At 39.2% G+C, this 25,319-nt stretch overlaps 1 protein-coding gene across 4 annotated transcripts in view; it reads right to left on the minus strand.

Moving 5' to 3' along the window:
* The window catches only part of grm8a (glutamate receptor, metabotropic 8a), a 224,189-nt gene that overhangs the window by 54,466 nt on the left and 144,404 nt on the right, over positions 1 to 25,319 (minus strand). For all 4 annotated transcript variants that reach the window (XM_055054646.1, XM_055054645.1, XM_055054648.1 and 1 more), the window contains 3 exons: positions 12,398 to 12,533; positions 11,847 to 12,001; positions 9,931 to 10,068 (listed from right to left, as the gene is read on the minus strand). In XM_055054646.1, the coding sequence (XP_054910621.1) occupies positions 9,931 to 10,068; positions 11,847 to 12,001; positions 12,398 to 12,533 (429 nt within the window). The remainder of the gene's footprint in view (positions 1 to 9,930; positions 10,069 to 11,846; positions 12,002 to 12,397; positions 12,534 to 25,319) is intronic.

Below are 25,319 nucleotides of genomic sequence, written 5' to 3' on the forward strand. Positions count from 1 at the left end.
ATGGTAAACGGGGGAAATATAATATAAACTAATGACATGTTTCCATGTGTAGCTGACTTGATTTTATTTATTTATTTTTTATAATTATTATGAACCTTCTCAAAACACTTTTTTTTAAAAGATGTACTAATGCTAGCCCTCATTCTTAGTGATGTTTATTGTTCATAATTGTTCTCACACTTTTGTACTGCATAAATTATAATGTTCATTGTTTTTATGTGTCTTAAAAAAACTTTAGGTTCAGTTAGAATTAAACTGTTGGCCTTTGAAGTTGTTTGAAATTTTCCCTCCAAAATATTTATAGAGCTGCTGGGACCTGACTGGTTGTGTGTCCCACGTTGTGTTATAGGTATGTAATAGTGCTAAATGCAAATTCTTGCAATTTTTTGACTGGTCTTAAGATTTTGATCAGGAGTGTATAGACCCCCCTGCATGTTATTGTTTACATAAGGAAATTTTATGCATGAGGACTATGCTGGAGGGCTTATCTTGTAAAATCTTATAATATTTCTACACTTAAATTTCTTGTCACAAATACAAATGAGACATTTGTATCTTTCTTTCTCGCTCTCTGTCAGCACAGCAGGCTCGTTTCCTAGTAACTGACTACAACGAACTTCCCACAAAAAGCAGAACATTCAGTCTGTTGGTTTGAGGCTTAATAATGTGTATTTTACAATTATTAATAAGTGACTGCTTGGTGTTATGAATTAAAGAGGAATAACTTGATTTAGCTCGTTAATTCATTCCTCTGATCCCGGATTCTTGAGCCTCAATATGCGCAGTGAGAAAGAGCAATCATACCACATCAGACTTAAAATATCTAGAGTTTATCCAGAGAATTCAAATGCAAACAGAATGTCACAATAAGCATCTCACCCAGAAATCCAAAAGTCCAAGACATGACAAAACAGAAATAATTGCACGAGTTTTTAGAGAGAAAGCAATTACAGAAAATGCATTTTCTGGGAATCGTGGACTCGGGCAGAAAGCAATTTGAATTCTCTGTTGCAAACGAAAACTTTTATAAGCCTGTGCCTTTCTCTAAATTTAAATATATGCATTAGGAGGTGTGTTTTTCCTTTGTGGGGGCTGTCGTAATGTTAATTTTATTACCTCTGGGGCCTGCTAAAAACACCCAGATCTTCTTGTACCAGGCTCTTGCCCAGGTCATGATTTATAGCGTGCAGCTGGAGCGTTCTCTGCCTCAGTGATTGAACTAGAACGTGTTTGTGTTTTTCTGACACAAAATCTAATGCTAAATACTAACTATAAGTTTGGATCTAAAACTAACTAATTCAAAACATGCTTAAAGAAATATATTTAATTCTGGTATGGATAAAATTATTTATAAAAAGTTTTAAGATCCTAGTGAACTTTGAACCATACTAAGGAATTTGTTAATTGCCTGGCAGACAGACTCCCTGTCTATAGATCAGTTAAGGAGTCTAGGTCTCTCTTTTTCTGTAGAATCCTCCCTATAGAATTTATGTTAGTTCAGAGAATCACCAGCTGCCCCAGCCTGGATCTTTATCTAAGTTTGTTTTAACATAAAGGTTAATCTGGGTACGATTGTGCTAATTTAAAATTCTTATTTTCAACATTGGCTAGACTTTACAGTCTAGCTAGCCAAGGAGCCTGGAGCTCCTTGGCTAGTTCCATTCCTAACTCCACAGCTAGCTTCACAGCTTGCTCTACGCCAAGCTCCTCGGCTAAGTCTACTCCTAGCCTCACAGCAAACTCCATGGCTAGCTCCACCGGTAGCTCAGACCCATCCAGAATAGTGCTCTCTGACAATCTGAGGGCTACCCCAGCCCTCAGATTGTCAGAGAGCACTACCCCAGCCGGGGTAGCGTCGTCCTCTACCCCAGCCGGGATAGCGTCGTCCTCTACCCCAGCCGGGATAGCTTCCTCCTCTACCCCAGCCGGGATAGCGTCCTCCTCTACCCCAGCCGGGATAGCTTCCTCCTCTACCCCAGCCGGGATAGCGTCCTCCTCTACCCCAGCCGGGATAGCGTCCTCCTCTATCCCAGCCGGGATAGCGTCCTCCTCTACCCCAGCCGGGATAGCGTCCTCCTCTACCCCAGCCGGGATAGCGTCCTCCTCTACCCCAGCCGGGATAGCGTCCTCCTCTACCCCAGCCGGGATAGCGTCCTCCACCCCAGCCGGGATAGCGTCCTCCTCTACCCCAGCCGGGATAGCTTCCTCCTCTACCCAGCCGGGATAGCGTCCTCCTCTATCCCAGCCGGGATAGCGTCCTCCTCTATCCCAGCCGGGATAGCGTCCTCTATCCCAGCCGGGATAGCGTCCTCCTCTACCCCAGCCGGGATAGCGTCCTCCTCTACCCCAGCCGGGATAGCGTCCTCCACCCCAGCCGGGATAGCGTCCTCCTCTACCCCAGCCGGGATAGCGTCCTCCTCTACCCCAGCCGGGATAGCGTCCTCCTCTACCCCAGCCGGGGTAGCGTCCTCTTCTACCCCAGCCGGGGTAGCGTCCTCTTCTACCCCAGCCGGGGTAGCGTCCTCTTCTACCCCAGCCAGGGTAGCGTCGTCCTCCTGTAAATAACTGAACATTTTTTCTATGCCCGTTGTCAATAAGTACCCTAGTCCCAGCCAAGGGACGGCGAATGGGACAAGGGCATTCGCAAAGTTGACATTGCTGAAAATGTCAATGATCCTGAATGCTTCAAAGTATTGAGGTTCCAACATTTAAAGGCTCAGAACATCTTTGATCTATTGTGATGTATTTGATGTAATCAATGACGTAATCAACGAACTCACTGTAGTTCTGTGGCACGGACTTTCTTTTGATCGTTGCTATGGAAACCATCAGATCAGTTCTGCATGACTCCAATTATAGATGCAGTAGTGGCTAAATATTGAAATTAAAAAAAGTATTTAGCATGAAGAAATTAACAATAGTTATATTTGACTGAATTGTTGCATTTGTGGTTTTCTGTACCTGATGCAGCATAATTGTCATAAGCAATAATCCAATTGTTTTTATAAACCAATCATTTGGAAAGCTAACTGTAGAATCGTACTTTGAGCTGAAGTCAGCAAATAAGCGGTCGTTTACATGTAGTACCTCACGGACCGCCAGGGGGCGCCGGCGGACCACCAGTGGTCCAGGAACCACAGTTTGAGAAAGAGTGATCTAAAGCAAGTAATGGTCAACCTCACATTACTTATTCCTCTGGAAACTTTCCCCAGTCAAACCACTGATCGCAGTTCTGATCCCCATTTCATGGGTTACAACCCAGGAACAGACCAAAGTCGTTTTATGCAACCTCGTCCTGCCTAAATATGTTGAGCCGCCGCCATGCGACCGGCGGATTTATTGTTTGTGTTGTAATGTAGAGGGGTGATAAACAAGTTACAAGAAAATAGACACCCCAAACATAATTTTTCATTTTGTATCTTTTAATTTCTTGTTGTAACAAATTATTAAGCGTTGTTTCAGTTTGTCCACGCAATTCTCCACATGACCTCTAGGGGCGCATTGCATTGGTGGCATAGAAAAGAGCGAGCTCACAAAAAAGAATTAATCTTCCGTTGGATGTTAACGAGAACTCAACGTGTGAGTCTCATCTTTACTGTGTCACAGGTTAGTTAAAATGTATCTTGATCCTTGAATATAGATGACTTTTGAGAATTGAATATATTATTTATTGGGAAGTCCACTCGTGAGTCATTTTGTCCGTTTTGTGAGGACTATTGCGTGGATAAACGTTAAAAGACTGTTAAGTTTCCGTTAAATTTTGTATAAATCTAAACAATTTTCAAATAAGTGACAGTATTTTCATTCCTTTTTCGGTAAAATTGTGTTTTCTTGTTGAGAACCAAGACATTGTAACTAAGGACCGTTGATGTGTCAGTTAGTAGCGAGAGCATTACGTTTTTTTCAGTTATGTTTTTTTTTAGTAACGGATAAAATATTGCTATTTTGTATCGGGTCTATAAGCTTCATCTTATAGGCTCCAGTAGTTATAAGATGTTTAAATAGTTGCATATATCTTATCTGTGTAAAAGAAAAGTTGTTAAAATAGTTGGAAACAAACTCCTGTGCTTTTGTTTTGATTTTTTTTAAATGACAAAAAATATAAAGTACTGAATATGGAGTATGTTTGCACAAAAGAGGAATAAATCTTTCGTTGGATGTTAACGAGAACTCAACGTGTGTGTCTCATCTTTCCTGTGTCACAGAACCACACGTTGGAGGAAGATCTTTTATAATACATTACTCTGCCACCCAAGGTTGCAGGGTAACATAACAAGGGTTTAAAGTCTGTTTTACACCAGCTCTTTTGTGACGCCGAGTGTTTGACCAAAATCACATGTTGCAGCTTTATAGCAATGCTCCCTGTGAGCGTGTGTGGGTGTCTGCAGACAAGCATTTCCCAAGTCTCCCTGTTTGCCAATGGGAGAGTAAAGCTACTCCATTAACTTCTGCTGGTATCTAAAACAAATAATAATCTCATAATAAATCATTTTAAAAATCCACAAACTTGCACACAAAGACTCTGGTGTGACTCCTTAGCCTCAGACCAGAAATTATCTTTAAAAAATCGTATGCATAGTATTCAGTGGGCAGTCGTGTTCATGGATCTAAGCTACTTACTCACTCCATATGCTGACACCTACTGGCCGATCAGTGGACATTCACAAAATATGTCTGAAAGTTACATGGAAGGTGATTGACAAGAATGCAGAACACCCAGAGACAACATGTCAGGTAAAGAAAAGAATGGAAATTGAGCAGAAACTACTTTAGGACTAACAAGACTGTTAAAAAGTGGAATATTTTACCTGGACTTTTCACCAATGAGTTTGATAAACAGCCAAAAATAGGAAGGGGGGGGGGGGGGGGGGGGGAATAAAACAGGACTTAAATGCACAAGACAGGCTACTTTGACTATTTTAGAAATTGCTGAAGAGGCTTACATATTTCCACCTCTGTCATGTTTACAGAGAATGACTGGAAAGAGAAAATATCCAGACATGCAGCCAGTTGGGTGGGCATAACTATCTTGACGTCTGGGGTCGGAGGGGAATGGGAAGACTTGTTCCAAATCAGAAAAAAATACACTTAGTCACATTTTAAATTGTTTTCCTTGTTATTCTGTAAGAATTGCATATGACACATTTTTTTTATACTACATCTCGAGCTGTTATTGGACCTATCAACCCCAGCATGCAAAACCTGCCTCATTCATAATAACAGGCCAGCTCCTGCAAACTACAGTACACAGCTTCATGAAATATACATCATTACAAATTGCTTTGCAAATGGCTTTTCAGAAAGCTCCATAAACAGCAGACTTGAAGAGTTAACCATCATAAGTGCAAGATGTAAGCTTAAGCTCAAGATTTTATATATTTGTTTTGTCAAAATAATAGATTGAATTAAACTCCAAGAAACCAGTTTTTTTGTTGACTACCACTCAATTGAATCTCCAGTAAAAAAAGCTAACTTTTAGTAGAAGATAAATTATTTTTGTGAAATCAAATACATCACTTGTTATGAGATTTTTCTTTTTCTGTCCTCAGAGTTTACTAAAATTTTCCCTTAAAAACCAAGAACTCTGAAGGTCGACTTATTTCGATGCTGAAGAAGCAAATCATATGCAGACCAAAGAAGTTTAAAAAAAAAAAATTGAGAGAGATAAAATATAGACATCACTCATTCCCTAGAGAACATGTCGCAACCCACACAGACAAAGAGACAACTGCCAGTATCGTACCAACCTTGTTTCCTCTTCACAGAACACTTTGTTACATTTTTGTGTTTACCGGAGGCTTGCATCTCCTGTCACACTGGATGCTGTTGCTCTCTGTTGCACTGAATCCACCGGTGGAAAAAAAAAAAGCATGCACTAAGCGAGCATGTTAATGTGTTTTAACACTAGTTTTCTCCCCCTCTGTTTGTATGCATAACGTCATATGTGGCTGTCCAGGTGAGAGCAGGCTGAGGCAAGACCCTATTTTTAAAAAGATCAGTTTAAGCCAGCGTACTGGGTTGGGTTGGAAAAAGAGGAGCGGGTTCATTGCGCAAACCGTGATCACTGAACTTCAGAAACAATGGGGCGGGCACAATATTGGCATGTAGAAATGTGTAAAGACGTGGATTCACACAACCCTCGGAGATTTGACTAAAAACACTCCAGTTATATTTAGATGTGTTCTGCTCTTCTGTCTCTTTGCTCTGATTAGGAGCTGGTCTACCAACAAACGCAAGTGTGGTTCAACAGCTCTCTGACCAGAAATCATTGTACATATATATAAAAAAAAAGTTTAAAAGAATGAACTCGCCAAGAGAACACAGACACCTGAGTCTAAAAAAAAATAAAAAATAAGCATGGTGGTAGGGGTAATCAACACATACCGCAGCTTGTGTCCTCGTTCAGAATTTTTACCTGCAGCCACTGGGGATACAAGTGTGTCTGAGTATGTGGGCTTATCTGTGATCTGCTGTCTGCCATAGTCAGCCTCCCCCTCTGGCATCCTTTTTTTTAAATTTCATTTCATTTTTTTATTTTGCCAGACCGCATTCTTTCAGTATCACTGCATTTTTGCTGGAGCGTCTGAGTGGGCCGAGCTCATGTGCTCATCAGCGACGTCTCGAAATCTGAGAGACCTGGGATTTCCTGTTAAATTTTTTTATTATTATTATAATGTGTGCATGTTTTTCGCTGACTGAGAGAAAGTCAAGTGATGAAAGCTGAAAGGCGTGGTAACGCACTCCGAGGAATCATTAAAATTTATTTCTCAGATTGGAGTCGCTTGGAGAAGCTACCAAAGAAATAAAAGCCAAAACAACCTGTGCTTCCACTCAGCTTCTTTTAACTTGTTGAAAGAAGCTGATCAGTGGAGGATCAGTAATCTTTCTTTTCTAGAGGATTTTAAATAGACATGCCCTGACCTGCTTTTTAGCACCAACTCAGGCTCCATATCTCAGGTATTTAAGGCAGCTTAACACAACTCCTGATATCTGTTAATTTGTTTCTCTGCCACAGCTCATTTTGCACTGATTGTTAAAAAAAAAACAAAAACAAAAAACAATTATGCATGGCTTTCAAAATTCCCTTATTAAATACACTTTTGTTAATTGGCTTCTGCATATTCTTGGTGTTTAATGACATATGACCTGCTCTTTGCTCTATCCTTAAATGAAACACAGATTTTAGAGAACATTGTTTTTTAAAGTTTTGCCTGCACACAATTGAATAGAATCACATTTAAATATGCTTTGAGTTGAAGCATCAATAAGTTGATTTAAAAAGAAAAACAGCATAAACATAAAACCAAACAAATGGTATCCAAACTGTGTAGAAGATCTCCCTGGTGACTATCTGTGTGGCACTGCCCTCCTGTTTATGACTTTTAGTAGAGAAGGGTTTGAAGACATATCTGTACACTGGTCAGCTTCTTGATATGCACAAGTGTCACATGTGAGACAGTGCAGTGACAGTCCTTCACAGGACTGTCCTCCACATGACTGGTTGAGCTGCTGCAGTCTGTTCCAGCTGAGACGATGGCTCCCCACTTGGGGCTGGCCTGCGGTGGGGTTAGAGGAGGGATTCTACTGTCAGCAGGCAGGACTCCCCATGGTGGCCCCTGGCTCTGGCTCTGTACTATTTTGGCAAGGGGGTGGTGTTTTGGGAATGACCTTGGGGGCTCTGTTGGGGTTGTGTGTGGGTTTGTTCGACTAAGACTTCTGTCCTTGCTGTTGGTGGGTTACTGGATGATAGCCCATCTTCCCCAAGGGTGGTGTTGAGCTGATTGTGGGTCCCGAGGATTCTCTAAATCTCCTGGGCTGTCTTGCCGGGTTGGACTGCACAGGGCCCTCACTTAATTTGATCCCGGATGTCTGCAGTGAGCTTTGTGGCTGCCTAATGGGTGGTTGGTTCTCACTGCTCCACGCAGGGCAGTCTTGCTGCTAGATGCCTTCGCAGGGCCTTGTGTCTTTTCCTGTGCGCCCGCTGTTCCTTTGACTCGGGTTTCCCCCTCTGTCAGGTATATGCTGTTCAATAGGTGTGCCAGGGGTGGGTGTGACCCTCATTGATCCATCAAGGGCTTACCCTTGAACTTTAACTCATGAATTACCAGGTACCATATTCATACATGCACACACACCATTATCCTTTTCTTCCTCACAAAGTGTTGTTCAGTGTCTCTTTCCTTTCTCTTTTCCACTGTACAACCATGTAATAAAATTGATTATGCAACAGGGGGCAGTATCTCAAAATCCATTGTTTTAGGAGTAAAAGACCCCTTACACAAATAACACTAAGCTTTTTCATGTGATATGCCATAAATGTCAGAACAGGACACATCAAAAAAGGGGTTTGGACTGTATCTGGGACAAAACCCCTAAAATGGGACATATCATATAGTGACTCTTGTTCAGTCGTCCCACTTTCAGACACCTTTCCTTGCAGAACCTGCCATTTTTAATTCATAATGTGCAAAACTATTAACATATTATTATGCAAATATTAAAGATGGCGTATTATTTCTTTGAACATCCTCAAAGGTTTGAAACTTTTACTTCTGATACTTTAAGTACACAACGTTTTATTTCTTTTTAAAGTAGAATCCTCTTTCACTGTGTAACCAAGCTCCATGGATACACTGCTGAACTTGTTTTCAGATGTAGGCAAGGGACAAAGTTATAATTGCTTTACATGAACTAGATATTATACAGCATTGCAATTTCAAGTTTATAGGACTCACATTTCTTGTGTAAAAAGTTTGGTATCAATATGGTATTAAAACATAATGTGAAATAATATCTGTTTTTCCTTAACAATTTGGTCAAAATGTACTCGTTTTTCCACTTTTCTAATCCTCATTTGACATCTATGCTTTTTTATGTCATTACATCTCTTGTTAATGTATAATCCTTCTGCCTTTTCCACTGTTTTGAGAAAAACATCTTTCACATCGCCTGTCTGTTTCAGAAAAGCATAATTCCTTTTTCAACATGTTCCCATCATCTATGTCAGAGCGGCGGTGAGGTGGCTGCTGAAAGTCGGAGTACTTGGAATTAATGAACTCCAGCACATGATTAAAGGACCCTGGACACGTACAAGCTCACACGCACAGATGCCACGGGGGAAGCAATAGGCGGTCAATGGGAGTTGCAGACCTTACAAACCTAATTATGTGAATTAATGGCAGGCATCAGTCAGGGAGTATGCAGTGTGTCACACTTAAGAACATGCAGGCCCAGTCAACCAGAAACGAAAGTGCAGAGGTCACACCAACTGGTCATGTCCCAGTATGTCGCTACTTCCGCTCCTGGCTCAGTTCTTTCGTTTGGTGAAACTGCAATAAAGCTTAGAAGCTCAAACGTGTTTCATACAAACAGTGCAAACTCATAACAGCAGGAGATTCCAACACAGATCAAGAAACATGCACTGTATAAACACAGAGGTGGAAGAAATATTGTGTTGCCGTCGTTTCAGGGCTTCATTTCAACAAGTTATTTCCTTTTCTTGATGCATAGATGTTGCATTTTGTTCAGGCTGTCAAAACTGTCGATGTAGAAAAGAAAGGGACTCAAATCCTTTACGTTTTTGAAGATATTAACCTATTTTCGTAAAGTGTGAAGGATAAAGAAGCCTGTGTTGATTTTAAAAGCTTGAATCATTGATACTGTTTGCATCGATGGCAATGAAGACATCCATGAATTATGTCAGTATAGACCTGCTCAGTTAAGAAAAAATTATGATGACACATGTGGTTATATTAAAACCTAAATAATTTAAAATGATTTCTCATTAACCTTAAAAAAATAAAAATAAAAAATCTACTTCACTCAAAATGTGAATTGCTGTGAACCTGAATTTTTTTCTGGTGCTCTCTGGGTGAATCTCCTCGAAAATAAAATTACATAATAGCAAAAAACACAAGGGCTGGGTCTTACCTGTGCACTTCTTCAGCGCACTGGTCCGTTTGCCGTGCATCCCGAGCCTGCAGTCGAAGTTTTCCTCCCAGAACTCAGCAAACCAAACATTTCTTCTGTTGTTGGACAGAGATCGGCTGCGGAAATACCGGTCAAATGCTGCATGGAAGACAGAGAGGCCAAAGTTAAAGCAGCACACAAGATTTGAAGAGCGGAGACTGAATCATCATCACTGACGAAGGCTTTAAGTAAGCATGCGATGGGGCTCAGAACTTGTATTGAGCTTAACAGAAATGCTAAAAGTATTCTCTGCAGTAAAACACATTTTGACAGGTAAATAACGAAGAAAAAAATCAATAATACGATTTAGGTGATTTATAATACGATTTTGGTGATGAGTATCTCTGAGAGCAAGGAAAACAAACATCTCCTTCCTCCTTGGCGCTTTTACAAACCTTTGCCTACTTGCCCAGTTTATTAAAGCAGAAGATGGAAAATAGTAAAAGCTTTCCTAACACATATGAATGGAAAAAGCAGATGGTATACGGTAGGATAGGATGACCAGATCACTTTGAAAACCAGGATATTGATCACACGGAGATTGAAATGAAGAAGGCAATTTAAGCCGATCTTGAACAAACACAACATACAGAGGTTAGGCTCGAACGGTACATGTCACAACATCCAATGCTCAGTGAGAAGCTATCAAATTGACAGAGACACCCTGAGCCATGTGTGACTCGGTGTACAAGCCGACAAGTGCTGCCTTGATTGATCTCATCTGCTGTCACAGATGTGGATTCTGTGCGTACCTGTTCAGCTTTACAGATAGACAGACTGCTGGCAACAGTGGGTTTACTCCATGTGCAACTCGACGGGAAGCACATGTCATGTGGGATCACCCACCTCCTACTGTGATAGCAGATGTGCTCAAAAACGGTAACATACGCATCCCTTCTGTCAAAAACCATTAAGGGGGAAAAAAATTGTCACATGCTAAAATTTCCTTGTCAACCTTTTAAACTATTAGTGTGTTTGCCTCCAAAGAACATTTTTGCGACAGCTTGGAAAGAACATTCAGTAAAGGAGAACTTTGTCTAAAGATTGAATCCCATCAGTTAAGTACTGTAATTCTAATGAATCGTTTCAATAAAAAAGTTGCATACAAAAAAATTACATTTCCTGTAGTCTGGTCTCCAATGCACCACTTACTTCTTGGAAAGAGACAGTAAAACCTGAGATTTTAAAAAAGCTAACATTAACGATGAATAAAATCACACTTTTCTCCTATAGGCTTCTGATACAAGTTACAATCCAATATCTTATCTGCTCCTGCAACTCCTTAATGAATTGCAGCAGCAGCAGCAAAAACACTTGCTTTACACTTGAGGAAAGCCACACCAACCATTTTCCCTGTTTTAAGTCCAGATGATAGATGAAGTAACCTTTAAACATATTTCTTCATCTTTTAAAACTTGCATATTCAAATTTTTAAAAGTTGGAAAGAACATTAGATAATATTCATAGCAAACACATAACGAAAAAGTGGGATTAAATCTGCTGCTTTACAGACATTTTGACGTCATGATGCAAATAGCAAATATTAAAAGCTGGTTATATTGCTATTTATTTGCATTTTTATTAAGCATCTTAATTGCTTGTGACAAACTGTTTCATCCTCTGTTACACTCATCTCCAAAATGACAGCCGTTCCTCCTCTATTATTTATTACCCAGCTTAACTTTTTTCGGTGAGCTATTCATTAAAATATCAAAAGCCAGAATTTTTAAGAATAGTCTTTGATTATTTAAGTTATCAAATCTCTTCTATAAGGCTTTTGTTACAATGTGACCCTCCAGGGACTTTCAACAAGAAGCAGCTAAAGTCAAATATGTTCTGATTTTTCAGAAGTTGACACGTTCAAATTAAACTCTTACCATCCACAGACACTCGTTTGGGTAGGATAGTGATGGCTCCCTCTGCAACCATCTCTTGGCCAGTCACTGGAGAGCTCTTGGACCCCCAGCTGTCTGATCCAACCCACAAGAAGTGACCAGTCTGGTTGTTTCTTTTAGCAGCATCAAGAACTCGCCTATTAAAAGATGAGAATGAAAATTAAGGCATGTTATGCAGTGTAAGAGAAGGAAGAGAACTGTCTCCCTGCTTAATAATGTGACATGGCAAGATTAAATATGTTCATTTTAACTCAATCTAAAAAAAAACAACAAAACAGATTTGTGAAAAGAAAAACAAAAGTTCAAAACTTGGGGAATTTTGAAAATAATTTCTCAGAAACCTCATCTTTGATCTGCCTAGTGTGTTCCTGGGTCTTCATGATGCAGCTTGTTCACTAATGTTCTCCAACAAACCTGTTACACCTTCATAGACAATCTGCACTTAACGATAAAATCTGGAATGAATACTTTTTCAAGACCCTGTAATTAAGGGCTTTGTAAGAGGTGTAGAGATAAAATTGCAAAGTACAAACCGTATGTCATCTTCATTGGCAAACATGATGATGGCCCTGGCATTGGAAGTCTCCATTAGTCGCCTGATGATCTTATCAAACTCCCCTACTCTTGGTTCCCTCGGGATCTTTAAAGACTGGGCAATACACACACCACCTACGACAGAAAAACACTGAATTCACTTTTCACTTCACAATCACCAGATTCTACTCTTCATTCCATACTCGTCAGTAAATTCTGTCTGGACGCATCAAGCAGTTTGTTGGTTCTAAATTTGGTTGAACGCCCTCAGTGTCGACGCCTCTGATGAGGCGCACAACAGTGGACGGTCAGAATGGCAGGAGATGCAGACAGCAGAAAAGGCAATGAATTCTAGGTGGGAAGGTGTCACAGTTCCGACAGGAGGAGTATATAACAAACGCAGTAAAAGAGAAAACCAGGGGAGCCTCACAAAAATCAGCTTAAAAAAATAAAAGTAAGCCACTGTTTGCATATGAGGAATCAATTGTCAGGAAAGGTGAAACACACGAGGCCACATTGTGATTCATGTCCGCCTTGGAGCGAGTGCATTTGGACAAATCGTTGCCAAGGCCAAACTGATAATCAGTTCATTTACATTTTGCTCAGTGTAATTATTTTTATTCACAATGTGCAGCTTTAATTTGTTAGCCTGTTAATTTTCCTGTTCTTTTTTGCCTTGGTTTCAGACGCACGCCTCCATGCACACACATCAGTCCGACACTAATCCAGACTTTATACGTTAAAGCTTCAAACTGGTAATTGGCTTTGCTGAATTATACTGTTAGCTCCAATCAAAGAAAGGAGAAGGAATTATTTTCCACCGAAGACAAAAAAAAACAAAAAAAAAACATCTTTATGCATTTGTCTTCATGTTCCTTTTTTGTCTTCTTGCCTCCCTGTGTGAGTATAGAAAGCGAGGGTGACTGATATCTCCCTGCCTGTTCCAGCCCATTTATCGAACATCTGTACAGTCTGTCGCTTTCACTATATAGCAATCCTTAATCAACATACAGTCACATTGATACCCAGGCAGGCACACACACCAGAGTGCATGACTGCTAAAACAAATTCTCATTAGCCTCAAATTAAAAGCCTCTCAAGGCTAATTACAAAAGTGACAAAAGCTGCACAGACGCCCCATCATCCAACCCCTCCCATAAACACCAAACGCCCAACCCAACATGAGGCTCAACTCAGAATGAAAAAGCATCTCTGTATTTTCTAAGTCGATCGTCTCGATAAAAACTTTAACTCGGGCAGAACAGGGATTTGAATCTCTAAAGACTGTTTTTGCTCAGCTTTACAATTTTTTCTTAAAACCACCTTAAATCTTAAAATGTGCCCTGGCATGACTTAGTCTTTGTCAACAAATATCCTCAATTGATGAAGCCGCCATTATTATGCTTTTAACTAAAACTTGCTTTTGCCGTTACTATTGTGTTTTTCCCATAAATTATGAGGATTCCAATCCACTACCTACGGTTTATGGTTCTTTAAGTCTATTTTTTGAATTCTTGCAAAGAGCGTTAGCGTGATATGATACATTGTTAAGGCAACATTTATAGAGTAATGCACTGAAAGTAATTTTGAATCCAACAAGAATCTCGAAATCCATTTTTAGACCAAGACCATCAATTCGTATTGGTTGGTGAAAACATTTTACCTTTTGAAATATGGAGGTCATAATTTTGTTCGCCCCTATTTATTTTTTTCTTCTACTGTTCCACAGGCCTGTGCTTGATTAAATTCTCCCTGATCGGTACTTTGACGACTCTATGACTCTTTTTTTCTTCTTTGCGTCTCAAACAAAAAATATTCCTCCACAAATGAAACTTGTTATAAAACAGGTTACATCAAATTGCAACATTTATTTATAACCTTTTCTAACAATGGCAGCTTTGCATGAAAAACATCTGAATATAAATGATCAAATAATTATTTTGTGCCATCAACCCCACCAGCCATCTGAAGTGAGTTTGTTTGAACAAACCTACACACACACACAAAATACACGCATACAGACACATATAAATTTCAGGTCACTGCCACCATCACTGAAAGCTCCAAAGCTCACTTTGCCTGAGAGCAGCTTCTTAAAATTGAACATCAGTTACTCATTAAAGAGTCATAGGATTGGTTCAAAATTAAAAGATAGATTAAAAATATTTAGAACAAGAATCAGTAACTTTTTAAGGATGGTTGTGGGTGGTGAAAAGTTGCTACCAATCAAAATTACACGTATGCATTTAGTTTTCTATTGATAAATCATTTTACCACAGCATTGGTTATAAATGTTAAGCTTGTGTGAAGAGCATAATCGGAATATTTTTTTCCCCAAGCCTAACTGTTTCCCATATGAAGAACGTTGGCCGAAGGCATGAGATATTCCAATAACGCGAGCAGTAAACACACTATTTGTCAGCCAGCATGCTGTCATTGGATTAAATATCAATCAGTCATATTTAGAGCAATCAATTAGAGACACCGGCTGAATCGATTTTTAGTTTTAACCTAAAGCAGTAGTTGTCTTCTCAATAAATGAAGGCTCATGCTGTGGCTGATTGTGCACAAATTGAATCATTTATTATCATTTGATGGCAAAACATCACACGCTGGGCAAACTAATGTGAGCTTATTCAAAATTCCTCTTCATTTACTTCAGATAAAGCCGTTATTGGTTTGCAGGATAAATCAGCTTCGCCAAAACATCCCCATTCGCACTGCACTTATGTTTAAAGGGCTGAATAAAAATTCTACATTCATTTGGCATGAAGGAAATGAGCTGCCAGGCTCATGTAGCCTGCATGAAGGGGTCGGCTTAAGGTGAAAGAAAGCTGCGACTGGTTGAGGTCGTCTTGTTTTCCGGACTTCACAAATTACTTTGTGAAAAATGCACCAGTTCTACAAATACTAAGAAAACAAAAACCTACATCATCTCATCAGTTATGTTAACAGACTCATCGTTCTAAGCCAATTTAATAATTCCTGCTGCTTGTTTCTGAGCAGAAACATTTTAAAGCACATGCTAAATGTTTCTAAATAGATCCGAGAGTAATAGCGAGACTTTTTTTTTTTTTATCTACCGTTGCTTATAATTGCAACATCAAAATTTGGTCCATGCGGTGGAATGCGGAATATAAAATGAGCCAAAGGCAATACACAGAATGGGCTACAAAGTTGCACCATTGTGAAGAAGAAACGAAATATCACAGTTTTAAAAGTTAATCACAAATAAAAGTTTTAAAAAATGTGGTGTGGATTTGTGTTTATTCCTCTTCATTCCAATAGATAAAGCCCGATTTAATCCAGTGCTTTCAACAGAGTTTTAAAAAAATATATAATCCCAATCAAGGACAATCTAAATAGGAGGAAAATGGTGCTCTAGTGAAGACCAGTCCAAAACTGATGTTCCTGCATCATAAAAGCAACAATCATACTTAATGTCTGCCCACAGTATAGTGTCATAATCGTTCAAGTGCTCCAATGATTCATCTTCTGCCCAAAAAAAGACTCATCTTTACAACTTGTAAAGATAAACATGTTAAGTGTGTTTAACACCTCTCCAAATGAAAGCCTTATAGTTAGCAATTAAAGGCATTCTGCTTTCAGATTGAATTCTCTCTCTTGGAGGACGTGAAACTCTGCTGTCTCAGCGTTTAATTAATCTGCCTTCCTCCCACGCACACTTCTCTCGGCAACATTTCATCTCTAACCCAACGGAGACAAACACAATGGGGGGAAAAAACAGTGCAGGAAGGGTTTATTTTCCCTCCTCAAGCATGCCATTTTATTCTCACTTTCAGTTCATCAAGTTTCTTAGAAATTCCTGTGGTCTTTGAGGAATGCTAATAAAGAAGTAACTACTCAAGTCTCGATCACGATCATACTATTTAGAACATTATGACCAAGTTTCTATGCATTATTTACTATCCGTCACAGGATGGCAACAAACGTCAGAGGTGTCAATGGTGTCCTACATCTGGATGTTAGCAGCAGATGCTTGAACATTTAAGGCAAGCTACAGTGGGGAAAGTAGGTATTGAGCATATTATTTCTTGGATATCTCAGGTGGGTGTTCTTACGACATCCACATCAGTGGTTGCTAAAAACCCAAAGTAATCCACACCTCCAAAAAATTCTTAATGCACCCTACAAATGATCTGTTCACATCTTAGAAGCCAGTCCTCCCTCCGGACAGTGAAGATTATCGTCAGCCGGTTTAATACCAACTCACGGCCTATAAAACGGTTTCTCTGTACAAAGGCATCCAACAAGAATCATTTTATGATAACAAAAAGCTCAGTTGGAGCCTTTGAAAGCTGTTTTCAGCAAAGCATACTGATTCATAGCTTTTAGATGTACTTGTAAACTACAGAGTGTTACACTGAGCACCGCATTTGATCAGACAAATGAAACAATAATAATAATTACCAGAGTTGTCCAAGTCTCTGTGACATGCTTAAAGTTTCAAAAAGACATGGAGTTAGCAGATATAGATTGTTTTTTTGAGGAAAACAATTTGACTATTAGGCTTCACAGTTTGTCAAAAGTCATATGATTTAATTTCTTAACAAGACAATCATTAACCTGATCGGCTTTCTGTTCAAGATCCTAATCACCCTATTAAACATCATTCTGTGGGGTTTGATTTTTACCTGAGCTGCTTGTGTCGACGACTTTGTGAATTGGAAAAAAAATAGGGATGTATTTGCAACAGCAACATAGTCAATGACCATTTATTCGTCTTCAGATATGCTAGATTTTTTGCAACTCTGACAGCACATTAATGCACCTCTGATGGCAAGAGAGGCGCATCAGAGGAACGTTGATGACGTTCCACTGGCTTCATGCACTCATTTTCATTAACAGAGACTTACAGATTTTTCATGGGGTACACTGCTGCTCTTTTGCTATGTGCATGACTGCTGTTGTCGTGTATGTGGATTTATTACATTTTCTTGTTTGCTTCTCATCTATTTTTGTGTGCATGTTTTTTTTTAGCTGCAACTGCTGCATTTTAAAGTGGATTTCTCACCCCTGTTGGCCACTTGTACCAATATAACTTTTCATCATCTGTGAAGAACCTCTAATAAAAGCTGCATAAGTACCACACACCCTCACCGTTACATCCACATATTTTCTAATGCATTTATGCTGGCATTTGTGCTTGAGCACACGGAGATGCTAATGTGGCCCCCTGCCGAGTGAGATGGGAAATAATGGTATTGTTAAATCTACATGTCTTTATGCCGACGGAACAAGTTCTTTTTTTATTTATTTTTTTTTTTTTTCATTTTTATGTTTGCTACAGTGTGAAATAAGACCTTGTAACTCCAAGTTCAAAAGCAGATTGCATTCAGAGTCTCTGCCTTTAATGATTCCTCCTTTCACAATGCAGCATTGTCTCCCTCTGATTATGCCAAGTGTGTCTCTGCTACTAAGAGACTTGCACTCAATGTCAATTATTAATCTTAGCACAATATTCGGTGTCGTTGGACTATACATGAGGGTTTATGTGCCCGACAAATCCACACAGTGGGAAATTAATTTCTCCCTCCGGCTTAGCGAGCGTTCCTCAGATAAAAACCTTCCACTGCATTCACCCTGTCCTGAATACCTGCCAGTGATTTGTTACTTAGACAATTTTCATGGAACCCCAAGTATCGCGACACTCACTTTCTCCCCAAACCTCATTAGCGCATGCTTTAAAATTAAAGTCGCCCTCTGCTTCTCCGTGCTTTGTTCACGGCTCGCGGCACAGCAGCACGGGCCCTTTGAAGTCGCCGACTTAAGCTCGTGTGTATTCATGTGTTGGCCTCTAACACATGCTTGTGTGAGCTCCATGCTCACCAGTAAGATGGGCCTATGTATGCAACTACACAGGCTTTTAGCCTGTATTTTAGATTAAAAGGTGTGATTAATGTTAAGTTTTTTTTTTTTTTTTATTTTGCCTTACCTACTCCAAAGTAAAGCTTCACTGTAGGCATGATGATGAATCATTCACAACACCCACAAAACAGCTGTCCCAAGAAAATTTGCATCCTCCCATTAAAATATGCCTTAAAGGATGCACGTCTTGGAGTGTCAAATTTAGCTGGAAAATTTAGGACAGCTCTAACCTGCACCTTTTAAAAAATTGTTGCACAGTCCCGAAGCGAGCCTGAGGACTGGAATGCTGAACGCCATTATTCCAGGGAATAATGGCGTTCAGCCTGGAACCGCTTATAATTTGCTGATAAGACACACAGAGGTGCATTAGAAAAAGAACAGAAATGGTGTCGGTTTGCAGGAAGAATAACGCGAGCTAAAGCCATGAAAACGCAGCAGTGCAGGAAACATGCACAAAAAGTGGATTTCAAGTATAAACAGAAGTACTAGATTATGTCTGATGGCGGATATGGCATATCTGTATTGGTCCACACATTGACGTTGATTGCTTCAGGTGATACTCAGTCCAACAAGTGTAAAACTCCTACATACTATAAAAACCTGATTCTTATTCTAAGTCCATCATACAGCTAATTCAATATGACAAAAATAGCTTTAAAAAGATACAGAGATTAGATTTCTCCTTCACTCTGTAATGTTTTTGTATTGTCTTGTCTTTATTTACCACTGAATTTCCAGTATCCTTCAATCTGTTCTACATATGGAGCTTTTAGGTTTAATACATAGTTGAATTTAACTGTAACAGACACAAGAGGAGTCGTAACAACCAGGTCACAAAGGGGAGCTTTGGTTTCAAACATGTACAAGTTTGATAGCAACAGCATTCAGCTTCTATGTGTCACACATCTGGAACAATCTTCCTGAAAAAGGCAAAGTTGTTGAAACACAGAGTTCCTTTAAGTCCAGACTTAAAACACACCTGTTTAGAATTGCTTTGAAACATTGACAAACACCCTTATGTCTAATAATGCCGTTGACTGTTATCTAAGACTTTGTAGTTTTGTGTTTTTATGATGTAAATGACCTTGTTGCCAAAAAGTGCTATACAAATAAACTTGATTGATTGACTGATAACCAGTGATGTCAGGAACAATAACTGACTTCGGACCACTTTTTTCAGTAACGAGTGATTAACGCATTTCTATTTCAAATCCAGTAGTCAGACTACAGATACTCATCGAAACCACTTTGCGTTTCTATTTTCTTTTGTAACTGAATTTTATTTCCTTTACACGTCTTGGGGAGTGACCGCCATATCTATGTGACAGTGTCAGTAGCGACAGAAATGTAAATAAAAATGGAGGCAGATGCACATTTTGTTGATGAAAAGGAACTATTTTCAGTTTTGGTCGTTAATTTTGTCCATTATAAGCGGCTTTGGGCTTATTTTTTTCTTCCAAAAGTCGCTTGCAAATTTAATGAGTCGCAGGTTGCGCTTGGAAATAAGCAGACATAAACCCCAGAATTTGTCTGACATCCAGTTAGTTTGGATGATCCGTCCCGCTGTGTTTCTTTGTTAATGTCATGTTAATATATTACATGTAACTGACCTCGAGCTCTGCAAAACTGCAAACATCGAGACTATTATGAACAGCGCAATGAACGTGAAAACAGCCACGATTGAATGTGCCCATAAAGCTGTGTGACTAAACGCCATTGTAACTATTAATATCAAGGTAAGTGTCACAAATCTGTGCAGCGGGACATCTGAGTTATGGAGCGGCAGGATGAGGAGCGTTCACATTCTCATAATGTGAACTCATAATGGGAAGCATGCAACAATCATTGCATGGATTGTTCATTTAAAATAGCTTAAAATAGGAGTGGGGAAAAAGTAGTGTTGGTACCGAGCCTTGCGCATCAAAGTAACAATGCTGGTCAGAAAAAGAGCAAATAATAATGGGTGGTTCCACAATTGCACTTTTTGCCATAAGCAGAAATGTCCCTCTTCTGTGAAGTATAGGCAGGCTAGATTGCCACAGTGTTTTTAAATATCTTGGTAGAATGCTGGTGTCCTTGCAACAACTCTCAGACAGCATTTCTTCCCACTCTTCACTTGTTAAGTATTCATAAATCTGTGTTTATTCGCTCAAATTCAAGCAGGAGATTTCTCTATCGCTATTTGTCCCAGGGGTGAATATTTTGTGACGCACTGTGTGATGTTCCCAGGTTTTCCCTGGCGCTCACTATTTTTTTTTTTTTTTTTACTTTTGTCTCCATATTTCTTGATTTAGGACATAAAAATGGAGAAGATTATAGTATGAACTACAAGCCCAATCCCTTAAAATGTGAGTGTTTGATGCTGCAATAGGATTATTTGATGAGACTGTGTGTAGATGATGGTTTGTCAAAGCTCTCAAGTTTTTGCTCCAGTTAAATTATAGTCACTACACTTTCCTCTTAAAAATTATTTTATCGAGATGCCATTTTCGGAAAATGGCCGGCTGCTCTTTGGTCAAACTTGAATTGTTTACTTTTTTCTGATTATTTTTTTTTTAAATTGGTAACATGACAATGTAGTAACTGCTATTTCCAAATCGTTACAAATGTGTATTTATACAAAAAATAGCTTTGTGTTGCCTACAAATATTTAAAAATGGAATACTCAATAGATAACCCAAAGAAACTGGACTTGTTTCAGAACAGAATAAAGACATTGACGCATTATTGACCAAACATAAGAACAACTTCTTCAGCTGAAACTCTCAGATGAGTTTATTCGCATTAAAAGTGCCTTCTCCGCCACGCTTGTTCTCTTGGTTAAATTGCGACTACCAATTATAAATCTAGTAGAAGCACATTTATTTTGTTGCATGAAAAATTTACTTTCTGTATTAAATTTGAAAAGCTATCTTAAAGTCTTTTTTTGCTCAGGTTTGGGTCATAATGGGGGGTTCTTTCTCACTGGGAGTATAGATGTTGACATTTATATTGCTTTGTGACTACTATAAAATATGACGTAAAAAAGCATTTTCTCCTTTGTCGATCTGTAAAGAAAGAACAATGTGCATATTTTTTAAACCACAGTGATATGTAGAAACAGAATTTTAACTTCTGACTTTGCCTACCACCTTACAGAAAGAGTGTGTGCGTGTGTGTATGCGTGTGCATGGGGGAGCGGCAGGTCTGTTCTCTCCACAGGAGTCTGGCAGTCTCGCTGAAGTCAGCACTTTGGACAAAGACAGGTACTGCAAGAAGTGCTGTGCATGTGTCAGATGTGCAGACTGAAATAGAACCTTTTTGAATGGGACGTTTCTCTACATTTTAAAATACCTCCAAAAATAGGAAGTGCACACATGGATGGTTGAGTTTAGCGCTATAGTAACTCCAGAATACAGCAACATCTCTGCAGTATTTCTTTCACTTCCTTTACCTTTTGTAGTAGCTACAAAGTGAACAAATGATATGGATAGAGAAGGAAAGTGAAATTACAAACGACCTCTGTAGTACTTGCATCTGCAATATCTTGCGAAATGGATTTAATAACTTTTTAGGTGATTAAATCCATTCACTTAAAAAAAGGTTTTTATCTCCCTTCAACGTTTGCATATTTGGTCTTAATACATCCACAAATCTTAGACCAAGACAAAGCAGTGCATAATCCTGGAGTGGACAGAAGAGGAATTAAGATAAATAAAGATCTGTCACTCAGAATAGAAGCACTTATTGCAACTGGAGTAAGTATTACAAAGCAGTATCACTGCTTTGTATGTCTACAGATCAAAATTTATGCTTACTGTTTTCAGCAAAACAGCTCATGCTTAGATTCAAAAGTGTGTCTTAATAGTTTTCTTACCCAAGACTATGACTGGATTTTCAATTTATGCTTTGAACAGGACAGTCCAACGTATAAACTAGCTTTGATCCCAACCATTTCACTGTATTTCTGTTTAGGATTGTTATTCTGCTGGAACTTATACCTCTCTCCAAAGACTAAAAGCCTCACAGGGATGCACAATACGTATATTTAAAAAACATAAAAAATAACATTTTTGTGTGTAAAAATAATATTCTAATATATTATTATAGTGCCACACAAGAAACAGAGGGGGAAATTAAATATGGATTCATCACAACTGATCAAAGCAATATTTAAAAGTATTAGCACAACCGCAAGTGCGTTTTTCTCAACATTGTGCAGCCTCAGTCAAACAGTGTTTTACACAGAATTGTCCTTAATTTAGCTCCTTTCATCTTCCCATCAACTATGACTAGCTACCATCTTTGATAGAGAAAAACATCCCCACAGCATAATCCTCCCACCAGCCGAAAAGCTGTGATTATGGCAAGATTAAATTACAAACAGATTATTCTATTGAGGTGCCTGCTTAAATGTTTAGGGTTTTTTATTTGGACTTTAACAAATGATGGTTCTTTTTGCTTCCAATTCAAAATGATCCAATACTGTGTGTTGGTCTATCAAATAAAATCCAGCAAATTACAAAATGGTTTTTGAATGCAAGGAAAATATAAAGGACCACATGATCGGGGAATCATGTGGTTCTACACTGTAGATGAGCTTAAGGCTAAAACTAGTATTTTGTTTCAAGAGATTATTTTTCCCTCTGCTGTATATGAACAGAGACACATCTCAAACCCAAATGTAATCTAAGTGGGCACAGAAACTTTTAAACAGACATATTTTTTTTTTGTTTCTTTTGCAAACTGCTTACTATCGGTGCTGCTCTGACACTTGACGATCAAACTAGGGACTGCGTTTCGTCCAGCAGGAAACAAGTCTGTCGGCACTGACTCATCTGACCTCCTGGCACCTGTCACATATTGTCAGTACGTCCAATCAATCAGATCAATCCCAACTGGCTTCCTGCTGGGCGTGGGGAGGAATGAGCGAGGCACGCGCGAGCTAAAATATGGCAGGGGACAAGAACGCTGAGCTGGGAGATGAGAACCAGGACAGATGGACCGATAAGGGAAAACGGAGATGAATCAGAAGATGGGGAGGAGGAAATGGAAAGGGATAGAAAGCTGTATAAGGGAAGGTAGGAGACAGATAAGCAAAGGATGATTGGATGTCAGACCACAGATAAAAAGCACAAGGTCATCGTTGAGCTCAGAGATCACAATGTGGAAACATGCCTAGTCCTGTGTTGGGTACACTCCATTTCCGAGTATCAGTCCCTTCCTTCAACTTCACTGATGCAACATTTTCCATCCTTTGGCTCAAAGAATAACTTTTTTTTGTCCCGTGGCAACCACCTCTTTCCCTCCTACACAGACTATTCTAGAGTAATCAGACTTCCAATTACAGCAGTGCCCTCATACTGGGGTTGTGTGTCTGTGTGCATGCCGTTCAGTGTGTGGCTCATGTGAGTAAATATGTGTTGGCTTCTCTGCAGCAGAAGAAAAAATAAAAGCTCGCAACAAAACAGAATCAGATTCCTGCTGATGTCCGCTCCTCCCCAAATAGAAGGCCCTGCTGTTTACAAGCCCGGGCCGGGCCTTATCTCGGGATCAAGCATTTCAACATAGAGGCACAAAGTCACACAGATTCAAACAAAGAGCAAAAACACAAGTCTTTTCTTCTCCATCGCGGACTAATTTTACGATGAAAGACCAATTGAACAAAAGCACAAAATTCATAGCAAAGTGTGGCCAGTCGATGTGTTGGCTTATAACTGAAGAAAAAATACAACACAAGTAGTTTGTATTTTTTTTCTTCATCAGACAGCGGATCAAACAATGCTAATCTGTTGACGGTGTATTTTTTGTTCAGTGAACAACGAAGACATTTTCCACAGAAAGTGTCTTGGCTTCAACTTGGTGCTTACGTGTTAGTCTATCGTTTCAAACTCCATAAATTTTTGGCCTGCATACAGGACTCCATGTCAGATGGAAAAATGTTTGATGGAAAAGTATACAGTCATACATACAGAACAATCCTGGGAGAAACCCAATTAAAAGCTGCTAAAGCTATAGCATACAGAGCAGCAGTGCAATATCTGTGTTAGAATGAAGGTAAGTCAGAATCAGAGTCACATTTGTATTTATGGAAACATTGAAAGTCATATATAATCGGGGCCTGCCATAGCAATGCATGGGAGAAAAAATTTACCAGCTGTAAATTTCTTGTGTCTAAGCAGATAAGCAGTATTTTAAAAGAGCCATGTTTAGCACACTGAATGGAAGAAGTCAATGCAAGACAACATGCTAGTCATACCCCACATGCCACTGGCAGCAATCAGGCCAACATTTTGCCTCATTTAAGCTCACACACTATTACACTCTTGAGTGCACTGTAGCTTACTTTAGCATTGATGCTAATTTTTAGCATCAGAACACTGGGTTCCAACCGACCCCATTTAAATTTCTTCAGAAATTTCCTAGTTTCCCTTCTACTTCACTGCTATTCACTGCTTTGTTTCAATAATTTACCATAAAATCGTAAAAAAAACAAAAAACTATTAAATATGTTTGTTTTAATTAAGCAAATCAACTGAATAAGTTTAAGGGGTATGAATATTTTAAATACAGAGAAAATAGCAGCCAGGCTGTATATAATGTACACATCATCAGTCTCAATAACTTCTATTTGGTTCTTGACTAGGAAAAAAAAAGAAAACAGAAAATGTGGTGCTTTGCCCAGTCGTTGGGGGTGGTTCTGGCTCCATCACTGAGGAACCGCTTGACCTCCTTTGTTGACGCTTGTTGCTGTGATTTGAGCTGTTTTTCTCACCCATGTCAGGACTTTCGGTCTCCTGCTTCCAGTTTTTTCTTCTGATGACAGTTTAAGTGGCAATAAGTTTTGTGATTTAAGTAGCGGAAAATGTTAATGAACCTACATCAAGTGCCTTTCTTTCCCCTCTTAATATTTTTGCCATTTTTATTCACAACACATGACACAGTAATGGCACCACAGACCTAAACATTTCAAATCAATGAAAGATTGATGAAAACATTTGTCTTACACATAAATAGAAACCTGAGAGAAAAACATGTGTCATTACTGTGACA

The sequence above is a fragment of the Poeciliopsis prolifica genome, unplaced genomic scaffold (assembly GCF_027474105.1).
Source record: "Poeciliopsis prolifica strain line A6 unplaced genomic scaffold, Auburn_PproV2 SCAFFOLD040, whole genome shotgun sequence".
Lineage (NCBI taxonomy): Eukaryota > Metazoa > Chordata > Actinopteri > Cyprinodontiformes > Poeciliidae > Poeciliopsis > Poeciliopsis prolifica.